At 54.2% G+C, this 12,729-nt stretch overlaps 1 protein-coding gene across 6 annotated transcripts in view; it reads left to right on the forward strand.

The window, feature by feature from the left end:
• Window positions 1–12,729, forward strand: part of PHACTR3 (phosphatase and actin regulator 3) — a 179,358-nt gene that overhangs the window by 124,621 nt on the left and 42,008 nt on the right. For all 6 annotated transcript variants that reach the window (XM_032461466.1, XM_032461467.1, XM_032461469.1 and 3 more), the window contains exons 5-7: window positions 4,636–4,848; window positions 7,011–7,185; window positions 7,991–8,238. In XM_032461466.1, coding sequence (XP_032317357.1) covers window positions 4,636–4,848; window positions 7,011–7,185; window positions 7,991–8,238 — 636 coding nt within the window. The remainder of the gene's footprint in view (window positions 1–4,635; window positions 4,849–7,010; window positions 7,186–7,990; window positions 8,239–12,729) is intronic.

Below are 12,729 nucleotides of genomic sequence, written 5' to 3' on the forward strand. Positions count from 1 at the left end.
CAGAATGTCTCTGGCGGGTGATAACTGGGTGCAAAGCGTGCCCACCCCCAGCAGCACGCCCCACAGGGCCTTGGCGGAGATCTCAGCTGGTGAGAAGCGACCTCTGCTGGTCAGGGCAGGATCCCAAGTGCAGGGAACTTTCGCAAAGCCCTCGTCGGCTTCTACATTTTAAAAAGTTCAATGTGTCACTTTGAACTTTAACAGATGTTAACATTTCAGTTTGTGCAAGATTCCAAAATACAGTGGTAGCTTCACACTCACGCGAGATGCAGAGGAAGATGGAGACTGGAGAGGAGATGTTGAAACATCAGTTTCCAGACCGTGGACCCTCAGACAGGTCGGGGGCGAGACGGGTCAGTGAATGATCAGTTTTAAGGAGAGACATTGGAGGAAGGTTTTTGGTGTGAGTTCCTGGTGTGTTGAATCCCAGGGCCCTCAGAGCAGAGGGTGGGGGGCCCACACTCTGCCTTGGGCTAGTTGAGTGGGGGGCCCTCCAAGGGGGCTATTAGAAGCTTACCCTGCAGTCTCTCTGGTTGAAGGAGTGTGGGCTGTGACAACGAGTCGCTCCCAGAAATCCAGCCCTGTCCTGTCCTCTAGCTGCTTGGCTATTTAAATTAATTTAAACCAAATAAAATAAAAAATCCAGCTCCCCAGTTGCACCAGCCACTTGTCAGGTGCTCATTGGCCACGTATGGCAAGCGGCTGCTGTGATGGACAGGAGGAGACGTTTCTGTCATCTCAGAAAGGTCTGGGCGGCTCGGAGGGTGAGGGGTGGTCACATGTTCACTGTGGTGCACGGCCAGGGGACAGTGCCGTTTGTGTTGGCTAGCCTTTCCAGAATTTTCTGCACCAGCAAGGACCTTATAACACTCAAAGCCAAAGCCCCTTACAGGTAAAGTTTGCCACATCTCCGTTAGAGGAAGGATTTGGGGCATTTTGGGTCGAAGAGGACAAGCTTGGAGGCCATTGCTGAGATCCAGGCCGAGGCCATGGCAGCTGACACTGGAGGACAATTCGGGGACAGTATTTCTGAGGCTATTTTGGAGGTTGACTGCCCAGGATTTATTCACGAATTAGATATAAGGGGCGAGTACAAGGTGGAGCGGACAGGAGAGGGACGAGTGTTTGTCTAGTATGACTGGATAGTGGGGGATGGGGGGCCGTACAGTAAGTCTAGTGAAGATGGGGCCCCGTCTTGGTCAATGCCGTGTCCACAGCTTCTGGAGGGGTGGGTGCCTGGGCCGGCTAACTGTTCAAGGACTCCTGTGAGATGGATGAATGGGTAAGTGAGAGAGAAGAGGAACTGGGGAGGGAATCCCCTGGGAAATCAAGAGATGGGTTTGCATGTGTTCCACTTTGACTGTTTGACCTCCAGACGGAGGTGTCACAGTGGCTGATAATGTGAGTCCGGTGCTCTGAGACTGGGTCAAGGGTAAACAGAGATGGAGTTGATTCTGAAGCCAGAGGACTGGACGAGAGTGAGTTAATGGGGAAGAGGACCAAGGGCTGGGTCCAGGGACAGCCCGGGTGGAGCCCGAGGGAGCCTGAGCAGGTGCAGCCAGTGAGGCAGGAGGGAACCGGAGTCGTGGTGTCCAGATGCCACAGGAGAAGGTACAGAGATGCGGAGATGGAAGGACTGTGCTGGGACAGAACCCAGTGGGCCTGCTCTGGCTGATGCGCATGTCGGGACCTGACCCTGGGCTGCTCTGTCACCCTGTTCACCTTATCTCAGTGATGCTCCCAAGGGACCCCTGGAGCCCACCTTGTTCCAACTCCCAGGTCTCGGGGAGGAGAACATGGCTCGTAGGGAGAAACTGGCCTGTCCGTGTGTCCCTGGAGGTGGGACACAGGCTTGTTCCAGGAGCATTCGCAGCCGTGGGTCTCACCACGGGGCTGCCTCACCAAGCAGACACCACCAGCTGTCCCCTCAGAGATCTGAGTAGTGTCCGCCTCAGGCAGGGCTCTCCACTGTGGGAGTCTGCCCCCAGGGACGTTAGGCTGTGTTGTCACAACTAGCACCTGGTGAATAGAGCCCAGAGCTGCTGATGAACATCTTACAGGCAAAGAATTTTCTAGCCCCAAATGTCAGTGCTGCCAGGGTCGAGAACCTCTGACCTAGAATGAGAAGAAACTCATCCATGTTCCACAATAATGCTTTTATCCATGACAGTGTGGCCGTAACTGTCCAAAGCCGGACAAGTGCTGAATAGCTCCAGACTTTTCCTCTGTGTCCTCATGTAAGTTTCCGTCCCTTGAAGTGGGCAGGATCGGTATTTTATACAGATATTTGTACAGGCAAGGAAACTGAGGCTCAGAGAGGTAGAAACCGAAGTCACTCATCTGGGAATGAGCCAGTCACAACGGAGGTGAAGGAGGGACCTGGGGGACAGGTGTGCTTGAGGCCAGGTGAGCCATGCCTGCGCCACTGTCTTCCCTGAAACCATGACACTGGGAGCGTGCTGGGTGCCCAGAGAACAGGAAGCAAGCCTGTACCGAGTACTGCCACGCACGCCCGCCCCACGCCTGTGCTTCCGGCTGCAAGCTTGGCTGCCGAGGGCCTGGGCTCGGGAGTGTGGCCTCTGAACGAACAGAGTCCACTGCCCTGCGCTGATTTACATGAGCCAGGAGGCCCGACAAAATCATAGGACCGGTGCCCACATGAAGAAAAAGGACATTTCCACACTCAGTTATGGCTTGAGGAAATCACACAACTGTTTTCACCTAGAAGCACAAAATGTTTATTTTAATGTTATTTTTGCAAAATTTATGAACTAAAACAATCTTCTAAGACTCTTAGGGACAGGTTACAGTTCAGAGAACCTCACGGTAGTCTTGAAGCCTAGGAGTCTTTATAAAATTCCTATGGACAGATAACACTTTTGAGGACAGTTGTAGTAGCAGTAATCGTATGAAACCAGTGTTTGCACGTGAGTTTCCGTGCAGGACAGGAGAGTAACGGCTGGTCTCAGCTCGGGCTGATCTCATGGTACAGACCTGAGTCTGCCTTCTGCAGCGGATGGGAAGGGTTTCTCAGATCTTGAGAGGGCCAGCCCTTCGAAGGCAAAGACTACACTTCCATGAGCTTCACAAGGGAGAAGTCCTGGCCTGAGGGGTCTTGAACGTCCAACACAGACAATAGAAGAACAGGAATGGTGACAACCAGCGGGATACAAGGGACGTACAGGCTCCCCTGTAGACTTTCACGGGAAGCTCTGTAAGGGGAGGGGTCGGGCCTGCCTCAGTCAGCACCGTGCTCTCAGCACCACGGTCAGCGCCACCTCCCTGGTGGGCCCTGGTGCTGACTCCTACACGAGGACTCGGACCAGCTCTGTTAGGCTGTTCCCTTAGGTGATGGCAAAGATAAAATGAGGTGATGTGGGACAAGGGCTGAGCACCTGGGGTGTTCTCTGAGAGGGCAGGGAGCCTGAGATCCTGAGGTGGGGACGGGAAGCTGCCTCTCTTCTTGTATCAGGGAGGAAGGAAGGGTATGTCAGGGACAGTAGGTTTGTGTTCGAGCCCTCAAGCGCCCCTCTCCTGCTCTGAACCCAGGTCTGGTGGTCAGTTTCTCCTGTGAAGCTGGAGGTGAGGCTGCACGGGAGGAGGGAGTGAGAAGCTGGAGGTAGGAAAGAGACAGAAGAGGTTTGAAGCAGAGTGACTGCAGGATGGAGGCAGTGCCGAGGGCCCTGAGGGTGGTGGTCCTGAGATGGGGACTCAGGACTGGGGCTTCAGTGTCGCTGTCTTTCTTCTACATCACTCAGCAGGGACAGGAACCTGCAGATAGAGGCTTTATCCAAAGGTGGGATTTTCCCAGAGAGCTGAATGAAAAGGACATGAGGCAAAGGGTATTGGTGAGACGGTGGTTGCAGTGATGAACAGTGGAACTGGAGCTGAATAAAGAAAGAAGGGAGAAAGAAGAGGGTTGATGGGTTGGGAGAAAGCACCGGGGTGGGCAGGCTGGGGCAGTAGATGGAGGGGCTGTTCTGGAGGAGCCTGAGCCAACAGCTGGAAAGAGAGGGGCTGGGGCTCTGGGCAGGCCGACCTTTCCCCAAAACTGATCCTCCCTGCTCCTCCCCTGCCACTCATCTCACAGGCTCTCCTGGGAGCAAGGCTGTTGAAAACCAGGCATGTAAAGTCAGTAGCTGCCGAGTTTGAGGGTCTGCAGTTCACCAGGCACACGTCTCGTCATTGCTTCTTGATTAAAACTCACAGCAACCCTGTGAGGGACGCTTGCTATTCACTCAACATCATTCACGGGTAAATGGAGACACCAGAGTGTAATAACTTAACCAAGGTCACAGAGGAGGTGCAGGGGTCAGCCAGAGTCGGGTTCCACAACCTGCACTTGTGACCAGCACCCCCGGGTGAGGCAGGAGCTTCAGCACCACCTACTGAGTGGAAAAGGGGTGGAGTTCATCCACACTCTTGAAGTTACTGCCTCCCGCCCTCCTTCCCTCCTCCTCCTCTCTCTGCTTCTGATGTTTCTGTCGATAATTGAAGTCAAGTCTCCGTGAGAGGTGACCCCTTCGTACTCTGCTCCGTGTTAACAATCCCATGCAGCCCCCTTGCTGTCTTTACATCCCCCCCCCAATCAGAGGAACTGTGGTTTGTAAACTGTCTGTTTTTCCTTTGAACCAGCCAAGATGTCATCAGCATCCGGAGGTGAAGAAGCAGATGCTGGCAGCAGCCGTCCACCTACCACGGACGAGCCCTCTCAAGCCTTAGCTGGGTCCGACTCCCAGGACAGTCCTCCCAGACCCTTGGAGAGGTCCATGGGCCAGCTCCCCAGCCCCCCACTGCTGCCCACCCCACCACCCAAGACAGGCTCCAAAACCACAAAAAATGTCACAGGTGGGTCTTCATGCATCCACCCATCCGCCCTCCTTCCTTCCTTCCTTCCTTCCTTCCTTCCTTCCTTCCTTCCTTCCTTCCTTCCTTCCATTCATCCATCCATGCCTCCGACCAGTCCTGATTGGGCTCCCACTGTGGGCTGGTTCTTACTTTTTGCTTCTGTGACTGGGGCTCTGAGCAGGTCCAAGAGAGCAGAACTGAGGCATAGGAGGGTGGTTCTTAGCGAGGAGCTCTGGCTGTCAGGAGCAGACGGCTTCCTCAAGCAAATGTAGGGTGGTCTCCAAAGGTGTCTTCCAGAACCTGAATGCAGGAGATGCAGCCAGCCCCAGGGCGGGGGTGTTCTCTCCTTCTGTATTAGGTACTCAGGTGTCTAACTGTCCTTCTATTTTTGCCTTTAAGTCAGTGTCTGTCCCCCATTCCCCCATTCCCCCTCCTTTCATTCTCCCCACTTTCTTCCCTCCACTCACTTCCTCTTCCTCCCTCTCTGTCTCTCTCACTGTCTGCTCATCTCTGTGAGTGCTCTGTCCAGCAAGGCAGAGCCGAGAGTCCACACCAGACTGTGGGTGGTGGTCAGAGAGGGGAGCACTAAGGACACACAGCCCGCTCCTAATCTGTGGGCTAGCCCCCCTGGGGAGGGAGCATGTGCCCACTTTACATTGGAGGGAACTCTGCATTCACCACCAGATCCCACAGGGCCTGCATCCAGCAGGTGCTCAGCGAGTGCAGGTGACTGTGATCGAAGGAAGAGTCAGATGTCCTGACCCCCTCTGTCTGCTTTCTGCCTCTTTTCTCCATCTCTGGGAATGAGCCAGAGTATTCAGTCCTTGGGTGACATGGCCACACAGATTAGAGTCAAAGTTTTGAGGCAAAGTAATACTATCCTGTATTTTGTTACTATCTTTGTGATAATCCCCCTTTCCATCCATTGAAACCTGAAACAATTGGAAATCCACTGGATAAGGCACCATCCACCTGCTTTATTTTGGGTCCTGTGTAATTTTTCCAGACCCTCAATGAGTCAGTAGTGCAGAGGTTTTCTGTCCCTGTTGTCCTTGGGCAAGACTGGAGCTCAGGCTGCATGGATCTCTGCATGAACCCCACTTCCTAATCTTGGGTCCTGGGGCCGTGGTCAGCACCTCGGACAGCACCTCGGCTTTTCACCCGCTCCCCGGGGGAGGAGCTCCAGAACATCATCAAGCGGGGTTTTCTGACAAGTCACTGACAGGTCTGGGGACTGAATTAGGCGCGGGAGGGGACAGGAGGACAGTTACGAGCTTTGGACTTAAGCCTGGATCTTTTACGCTGAGATGCGTTTCAGTGACTTTGTCTTAATTATCTTTAGGGCGAAATGTTTATTTCAGCATGTGAACACTAGGTGGCAGCAGAGGAGGAGAAAGACCCCTTGCTGGGGCTTAACTGGGGCACACTGTCCCCACTGGGCACTCACTCGTGTGAGGTGGCCGCAGCAGCCCCAGCCCACGAGCTTCCTTACCCTCCCCTCCCCCAGGTGTCAGGGAATCACCTGTATCCAAATCCTGCTACACACTTGCTTTGCTGGTCTACATTGTTTAAAAAAATGTGTCGCCATCATTTGAAACATATCAAAATATGTTGAAGTATTAAAACATATCAAAATATGTTTAAGGGGCAGCCTGCGGGGCCGTGGGACTAGTCATCATCAGCCCAGATCTTGTCCTAAGGAGAATGTGAGAGCTGTGATCAGGTTTCCCTTCCAGAAAGCTCCCGCTGGGTGAGGTATAGGGTTGGAGGCAGACGTGGATGGATGATGCGAGGAAGGAAAGAGGAGCCATGGTGGTGGTCCAGCCTGAGCAATGGCTGTAGAGCTCAGGGAGTTCTTCCAGGTTCCACAAAAGGAGATGTGGTTCAGGAAGCCGAGTTTGTAGGAGAGTAACAGGGAGGAGGGCTTCAGCTGCCAGGGATCCTGTAGGCACTGAGTCTGCTCGGCTCGGGTTCCGAGGATGGAGCAGAACTAGTCAGGGGCAAACCCTGTCTCTGGCTTTGGCGGCGGGGGGCTGCTGCAGCATTTGGATGGTGCATGAGTGAGCCCAGCATCCTCTCTGCTCACGGGCTTGTCTTTCAGCAAAGCCCCACTTCCCTGCTCCCAGAGACTTACATCCTTGTTGGTCCCTCTCATGCCCCAGGCCAAGCTGCGCTCTTCCAGGGCTGTGGCGGGAAGAGTGCTGACCCTCCCCTCCGAGGACAGCTTTCTACGCCCACGGGGTCTCCACATCTCACCACCGTCCACCGGCCGCTGCCCCCCAGCCGCGTCATTGAGGAGCTGCACAGGGCGCTGGCCACCAAGCACCGCCAGGACAGGTGAGGTCCCTCCCCTGGCCGGGGGACCCATGCGCCCGAGTCCCTGCACAGGCCAGCCTCACAGGGGGAACCTGTGCAGTTACTGGGGTGGGGCCAGTGCTGGACACAAAGCTCTGCTGTCGCTGTCTGGAAATTCTCAATTTTTGGCCAAGATGCTCACGTGTTCATTTTGCACCGGGCCCTGCAGCTGGTCTCGGTTGTTGCCAGATTCTGGGACAGGTCAGGTGGGAGGTGTGCACCATGGGAACCAGCCCCAAAGCCTCTGCATTTCCCCCGGAGGATCCAGGGCCCAGTGGGAGCATCACAAGAGAAAACCATGAGGGAGAAAGAAGTAGCTGTTACGTTGCCCCAGGACCCTAATGGTCTCGAGTTTTCATCAGGCAAGAGCCCAGTAAGCTTGTTCTTTAACTGACTCTTATTTTGATCTCATGTGCTTCATAGACTGTGAGGACAAGTGAGTTGTTGGAGGGCAAAAGGGATAATGGAACGCACATGTGGCTCGGCAGAAATAGCAGACAAATAAGATGCCCTTCTCAGTTCTTAGAGATCCTTGATCTGGGCATTTGCCGCACGACGTCTTGTGGGTTTTACTACATGCACGTCTGTGTCTTTCAGAACAGCACATTCTAAACAGCCGATTGCCTTGGACTCAAAGCCGCGTGAGCCTTGGTGATTCTTGTTCTGTGTGTTGTCCACACGTACTTGAGGGCCGTCTCCGCACGTCCATTATTAGTCCCCAAGTCGACTTTGCAGCATTTCCAGGTGACGGGGACAACGAATAACCCGAACTACCTTTCTGGTTCAGTTTCCAAGGAAGGGACAGTAAAGGGTCCCCAAAGAAGCGTGTGGACGTCCGGCTGTCCAGGACGTCCAGCGTGGAGCGGGGCAAGGAGCGGGAGGAGGCTTGGAGCTTTGACGGAGTCTCGGACGGCAAGCGGGCTACGGCTGCAGAGTCTGAGGAGAACAAGGAGAACTTGATCATGAACTCTGAACTCAAGGACGACCTGCTCTTGTATCAGGACGAAGAGGCACTGAACGACTCCATCATCTCTGGTGAGTGGAGGGTGGATCCCGCAGGGTGGGACTCTCCTGCCAGAGGTGGTGACTCGGAGTGTGGGCACCAAGGCTGAGTTTGAGGTGGCGCTTTTGCCGCTAGCCTGGAGGGGGCAGCATGGAGGGGCCTGCGCTGGGGGGCGATGGAGGGAGACTCCCCTCCTCTGTAGTGAGCAGGGGTGCTTGCGGACGGGCTCAGGGCACAATTAGGAGGGGCCAAGGGACCTTGTTTTATTTTGATAATTGTATATTAATTTTCACATGTATTCCAAAAAACAAAAGCAGCCCAGCAGGTGACCGAGAGCATCACTGCTTAGGACGGCATAGCTGGGCTGGCGTGCGGGGCACGCAGGTGTCCAATGCGGGGAGTGCAGCAGGGCGTGCCAACAGGAGAGCCAGATGGGAGGAGAGGGGTGAGAGGGGACGTGAGGGGGAGAGAGTTGTTCCAGCGCCACTCGGAGACCCCGTAAACCTGAAAGTGTCTGCTGCTCATGAGGCCCTTGGAGGTCCAGCCCAGTATCTGCGCTCACAACGTGTTCTCCAGGTCAGAGTGATTGCTCTGTCCCACCCTTGAGGACATGGGAGCTCAGGGAGACAGAGCATCATGGACCCCTTGTGATGAAGGTCAAAGGGGCCTCAGGCCCGGGAGGCTGTGCTGAGCCCCGCCTCTTGCAGAAAGGTCAAGGGTGGACGTGGCTGTAAGGCCTGTGGGGGAGGGTTGTTGTTCTTCCTGGGAGCATTTGTGGTGACCATCACGGGCAGAGCTCTGGGTGGAGGCACTGGGGCCCGGGTCCAGTGTTGGTGGGAAGTGGGGAAGGGGCTGGTACTAAGGAGGTGCGGGCAGTGGGTCCTGTGACCAGGTGGACAGACTAGGAGCCTGGGCTTAGACGCTGGCCTCAGCCGTCACCCTTCCAGCGACCTTGTAGACCTCCGGGCTTTCTGCGCCCCGGTCTGGTGAAGCACTTGTGGGGGAGCGTGCTGCAGTGCGTGGGGCGCGGCATCCCTTGTGGTTGGAAGATGCTGACAGTGCTAGTTGAACCAGGGTCTTCATGGAAGAAACTCAGAACCGGTCATTGGCCAAAGGGCCCTGGACATCTAAGAAGAGGCTGAAGTCTGTGGTGTTTCCCAAACGTATCTGGCCCTGGGACTCCTTTCCTTAAACACCCATTAGTATCCTGCAGGACGAGGTGACAGGGGACACTTCTGAGAATGGCTGGTGTAGGCAGCGATCACAGGCTGGAGCAGGGTCCCTCGACCTCGGCCCCGGTGACAGTGGGGGCTGGATGGTTCCCTGTGGTCGGGCTGCCCTGAGCCTCGTAGGGCGTTTAGCAGCGTGCTGGCCGCTGCCCACTGGACTGTGCTCCCTCTGGCCCAGGGGAGGGTCCTTCCTGCCTCTTTCAGCTTCTGGTGGCCCCCGGCATCCTCGCCTTGTGGCTGCATCGTTTCAGTCTTTACCACCGTCTTCACATCACCGTCTCACCTGTGCCTTCTTTTTGTAGACGGACACTAGCCGTTGGATTTGGGGCCCGTCTGATAATCCTGGATGAGCCTCGTTTTGAGATCCTTACCTTAATTCCATCTGCAAAAGCAAGTTGCATCTTTTTTCCCAGATCAGTCTCATTTCCAGGTCCCGGGCGCACAGATCTTTGGGGGTCACCACTCTCTCCACCGCAGCCTCTCCTGGTGGTGTAACATGTTCCTCTTCTTGAGTCAGAGTCACCCCTAGGGCTTTCACCCAGTCCCCAAGCCCATCCCCAGGCCCTCAGCAGCAGGGCCAGGGCGCCTGCCCCCGGCGGGACCTGCTGTAGGAGGAACTGGTGAGCCCCTGACAGGTGCCCACCTGCCTCCGCCTCCTTCCTCGCTGATCAGGGCAAACGTCCGTGCCCACGGCACAGGAGGCGTGCGCAGTTCCTCTGTTTATTTAGAACGCAGCCTCCTCCTGGAAGCTGGCAGGCATCAACAAGTGATCCTTCCCCACCATGGCCTTCTGTCCCCGAGGCGCTGGCCCCACTTGACCCTGAGGCCACCAGCTGAGACGCCCTGCAGTCAGGGGCTCTGCCACACAATTCTGCTGTGCCTGCAGTCCGCGGGGTGCGGAGTACGCAGTCGACGTCAGTGAGTGGCCAGGTGTCGGGGGATTAAAGGAGATGGTGTCCGTAGCCTCCCGTGGGGGGCCAGCCATGTCTCCTCCTCTGTGGTCTCTCCCAGGGCATGGGTCAAACCTGAGTCCCTTGTACCTTGCCTCCTGAAACCCCGGGCCCACGGTCTGACAGGAGCAGGGAGGGCGGAACTCATTACAGAAGCTGCTGTCTGTGATGTGCCTGCGCTGCATTTGCAAGTTCAAGCCTGAGAGCTTCCTGCGCAGCGCTGGGTCCTTGGCCTGCAGTCAGGCTGGTGTGGAAATGCATTCTCGACATCCGAAAACTGAGCCCTGACAGCTGCAGGTGAGGCCAAGTGACAGTCTGGGGTCCCTGAGCCCCAGTGAGGAAGCGGGTTCTTCACCTTGTCAGATTCTCGTGTGTGTCCGTAACTCCCACAGAGTTACGGGTCTCTGGGTTAAAATGCTTGGAGGAAAAATTTCAATATTGGTTTTGGGAAAAGTCTTACTCACAGTGGGAGAGGCCCACAAAAGTATTCGGCTTTCCCTGGTAGGACAGCAGCAGAGATTAGTTTTTATTTGCATCTGTTGAGTTCAAACCCCGCTCCCACGGTCGTGATGGGGACGTTATTTGTAGATCTCTGGGTGCAGGAGCAGAGAAGCACCAGGCGGCAGCCTCCTCAGTGATTAATCTTAAACCCTCCACTGGTGTTTTATTTATTTATCCACATAACTCACTGTCGACGGAGCCTTTGCAGCTGGTGTCTTGTCCAAGGCAAACACCGCAGGAAGTTTGTTATCAAACATCCTGTCAACCTGAATTCTGTAGTAGCATCTCCATGAGGGCTTGATTTCTGGAGGTGGTGGAGGTCCCATCCAAGGCAGACCTGCCTGTGCATCAGCTAGAAGACCGTTCTGCTCGATTCAGTTGTAGTGAAAAATGTATTTGTTTCTGTTTGGATCTGAGAGTTGAATTTCCATGCAGGGCAAATATGATGTCTTGATCAAGGTGCAAAGATGTGTTACAGGTTGTGTGTTCACGCCTGGTGCTGGACACCACCGCCTGCCCTGTGTCCATGCGATCCCCCGATGTGCTTGAACACGTACATCCCCCCACACACGGGCACCTTGATGGGCATGTGTGGTCAGCGCTAGGGAAGAGCAGGACGTTGGGGACGTTCTCAAGTCCACCAAAGGCAGGTTTATAAAAGATTTTGTTTTTTAGAGCAAAATTTTAGCTTCACAGCAAACTCAGACGAAATAGAGTTTTCCATACTCCCCTGCCCCACGCCTCCCACTCAGCACCCCCACGAGGGTGGGATGGTTGTTACAACTGATGAACCAAGACTGACACGTCATTACCACCCAGAGTCTGTCATTTACACTAGCGTTTATTCTTGGTGTTGTGCGTTCTGTGGGTTTGGGCAAGTGTGTAATGACATGCAGGGAATTTTCATTGCCCTAACCCTCCTCTGTGCCTGCCTAGTCATCCCTTCTTCCCCTTCAGTCCCTGGAAATCACTGATTTTTTTATCATCTCCGTTGTTTTACCTTCTCCAGAACGCCACAGTTGGATTCACACAGTAGGTAGCCTTCAGACTGGCTGCTTTCACTTGGTGACATGCATTTATGTTTCTTCCATATCATTTCATGGCTGGATAGCTCATTTCTTTTTTTTTTCCCTACTTACTTTTATTTTTTCTTCCACTTTTGCTGAGAGATAATTGACACAACACTGTGTAAACTTAGTGCACAGCACAATCACTTCACTTACATACATCATGAAATCGGTGCCACGGAGAGTGTAGTGAGCACCACTGTTTCCTGTAGATAAAATCTGCTGAGAGCTTCATGGGGCTTCCTTTGTAGGTTCATTCTTTCTCTCTTGGCTGCTTTTAAAGTTCTTGCTCTGTCATTGACTTTTGACAGTTCTTGGAGCAGGTCTTTTTGTGTCGAGGTAACTGAGTGTTCCCTTAGCTTCATGGACTCAGAGATCTGGTTCCTTCCCCAGGTTTGGAGGTGTTCTCAGCTATTACTTCTTTAAGGGACTCTCTCCTCTCCTCTCCCTCTTTTCTCCTTCTGGGATACTCGCTGTCCTAATGTTGCCCTTCCTAAAAGAGTTGGAGAATTCTCGTAGAACTTCCTCATTCTTCAAAGATACTGATTCTGTCTCCTCTTCCACCTGAATCATCCCTGGAGTCCCATCTTCGGGTGCACTTGTCCTCTCTTCCGTGTGGTCGGTTCTGTTTCCAGTGCTTTCTATTGCATTGTTCATCTTGTTTATCGAGTTCTTCGGCTCCGTAATTTCAGTTTGGTCAAGTGTCCCTTCTCTTCTTTAATGTTACTCCTGAGCTCATTGAACTGCCTTTCCGAGCCTCTGTGTAGGTCGCATTT

The sequence above is a fragment of the Camelus ferus genome, chromosome 19 (genome assembly GCF_009834535.1).
Source record: "Camelus ferus isolate YT-003-E chromosome 19, BCGSAC_Cfer_1.0, whole genome shotgun sequence".
Classification (NCBI taxonomy): Eukaryota; Metazoa; Chordata; class Mammalia; order Artiodactyla; family Camelidae; genus Camelus; species Camelus ferus.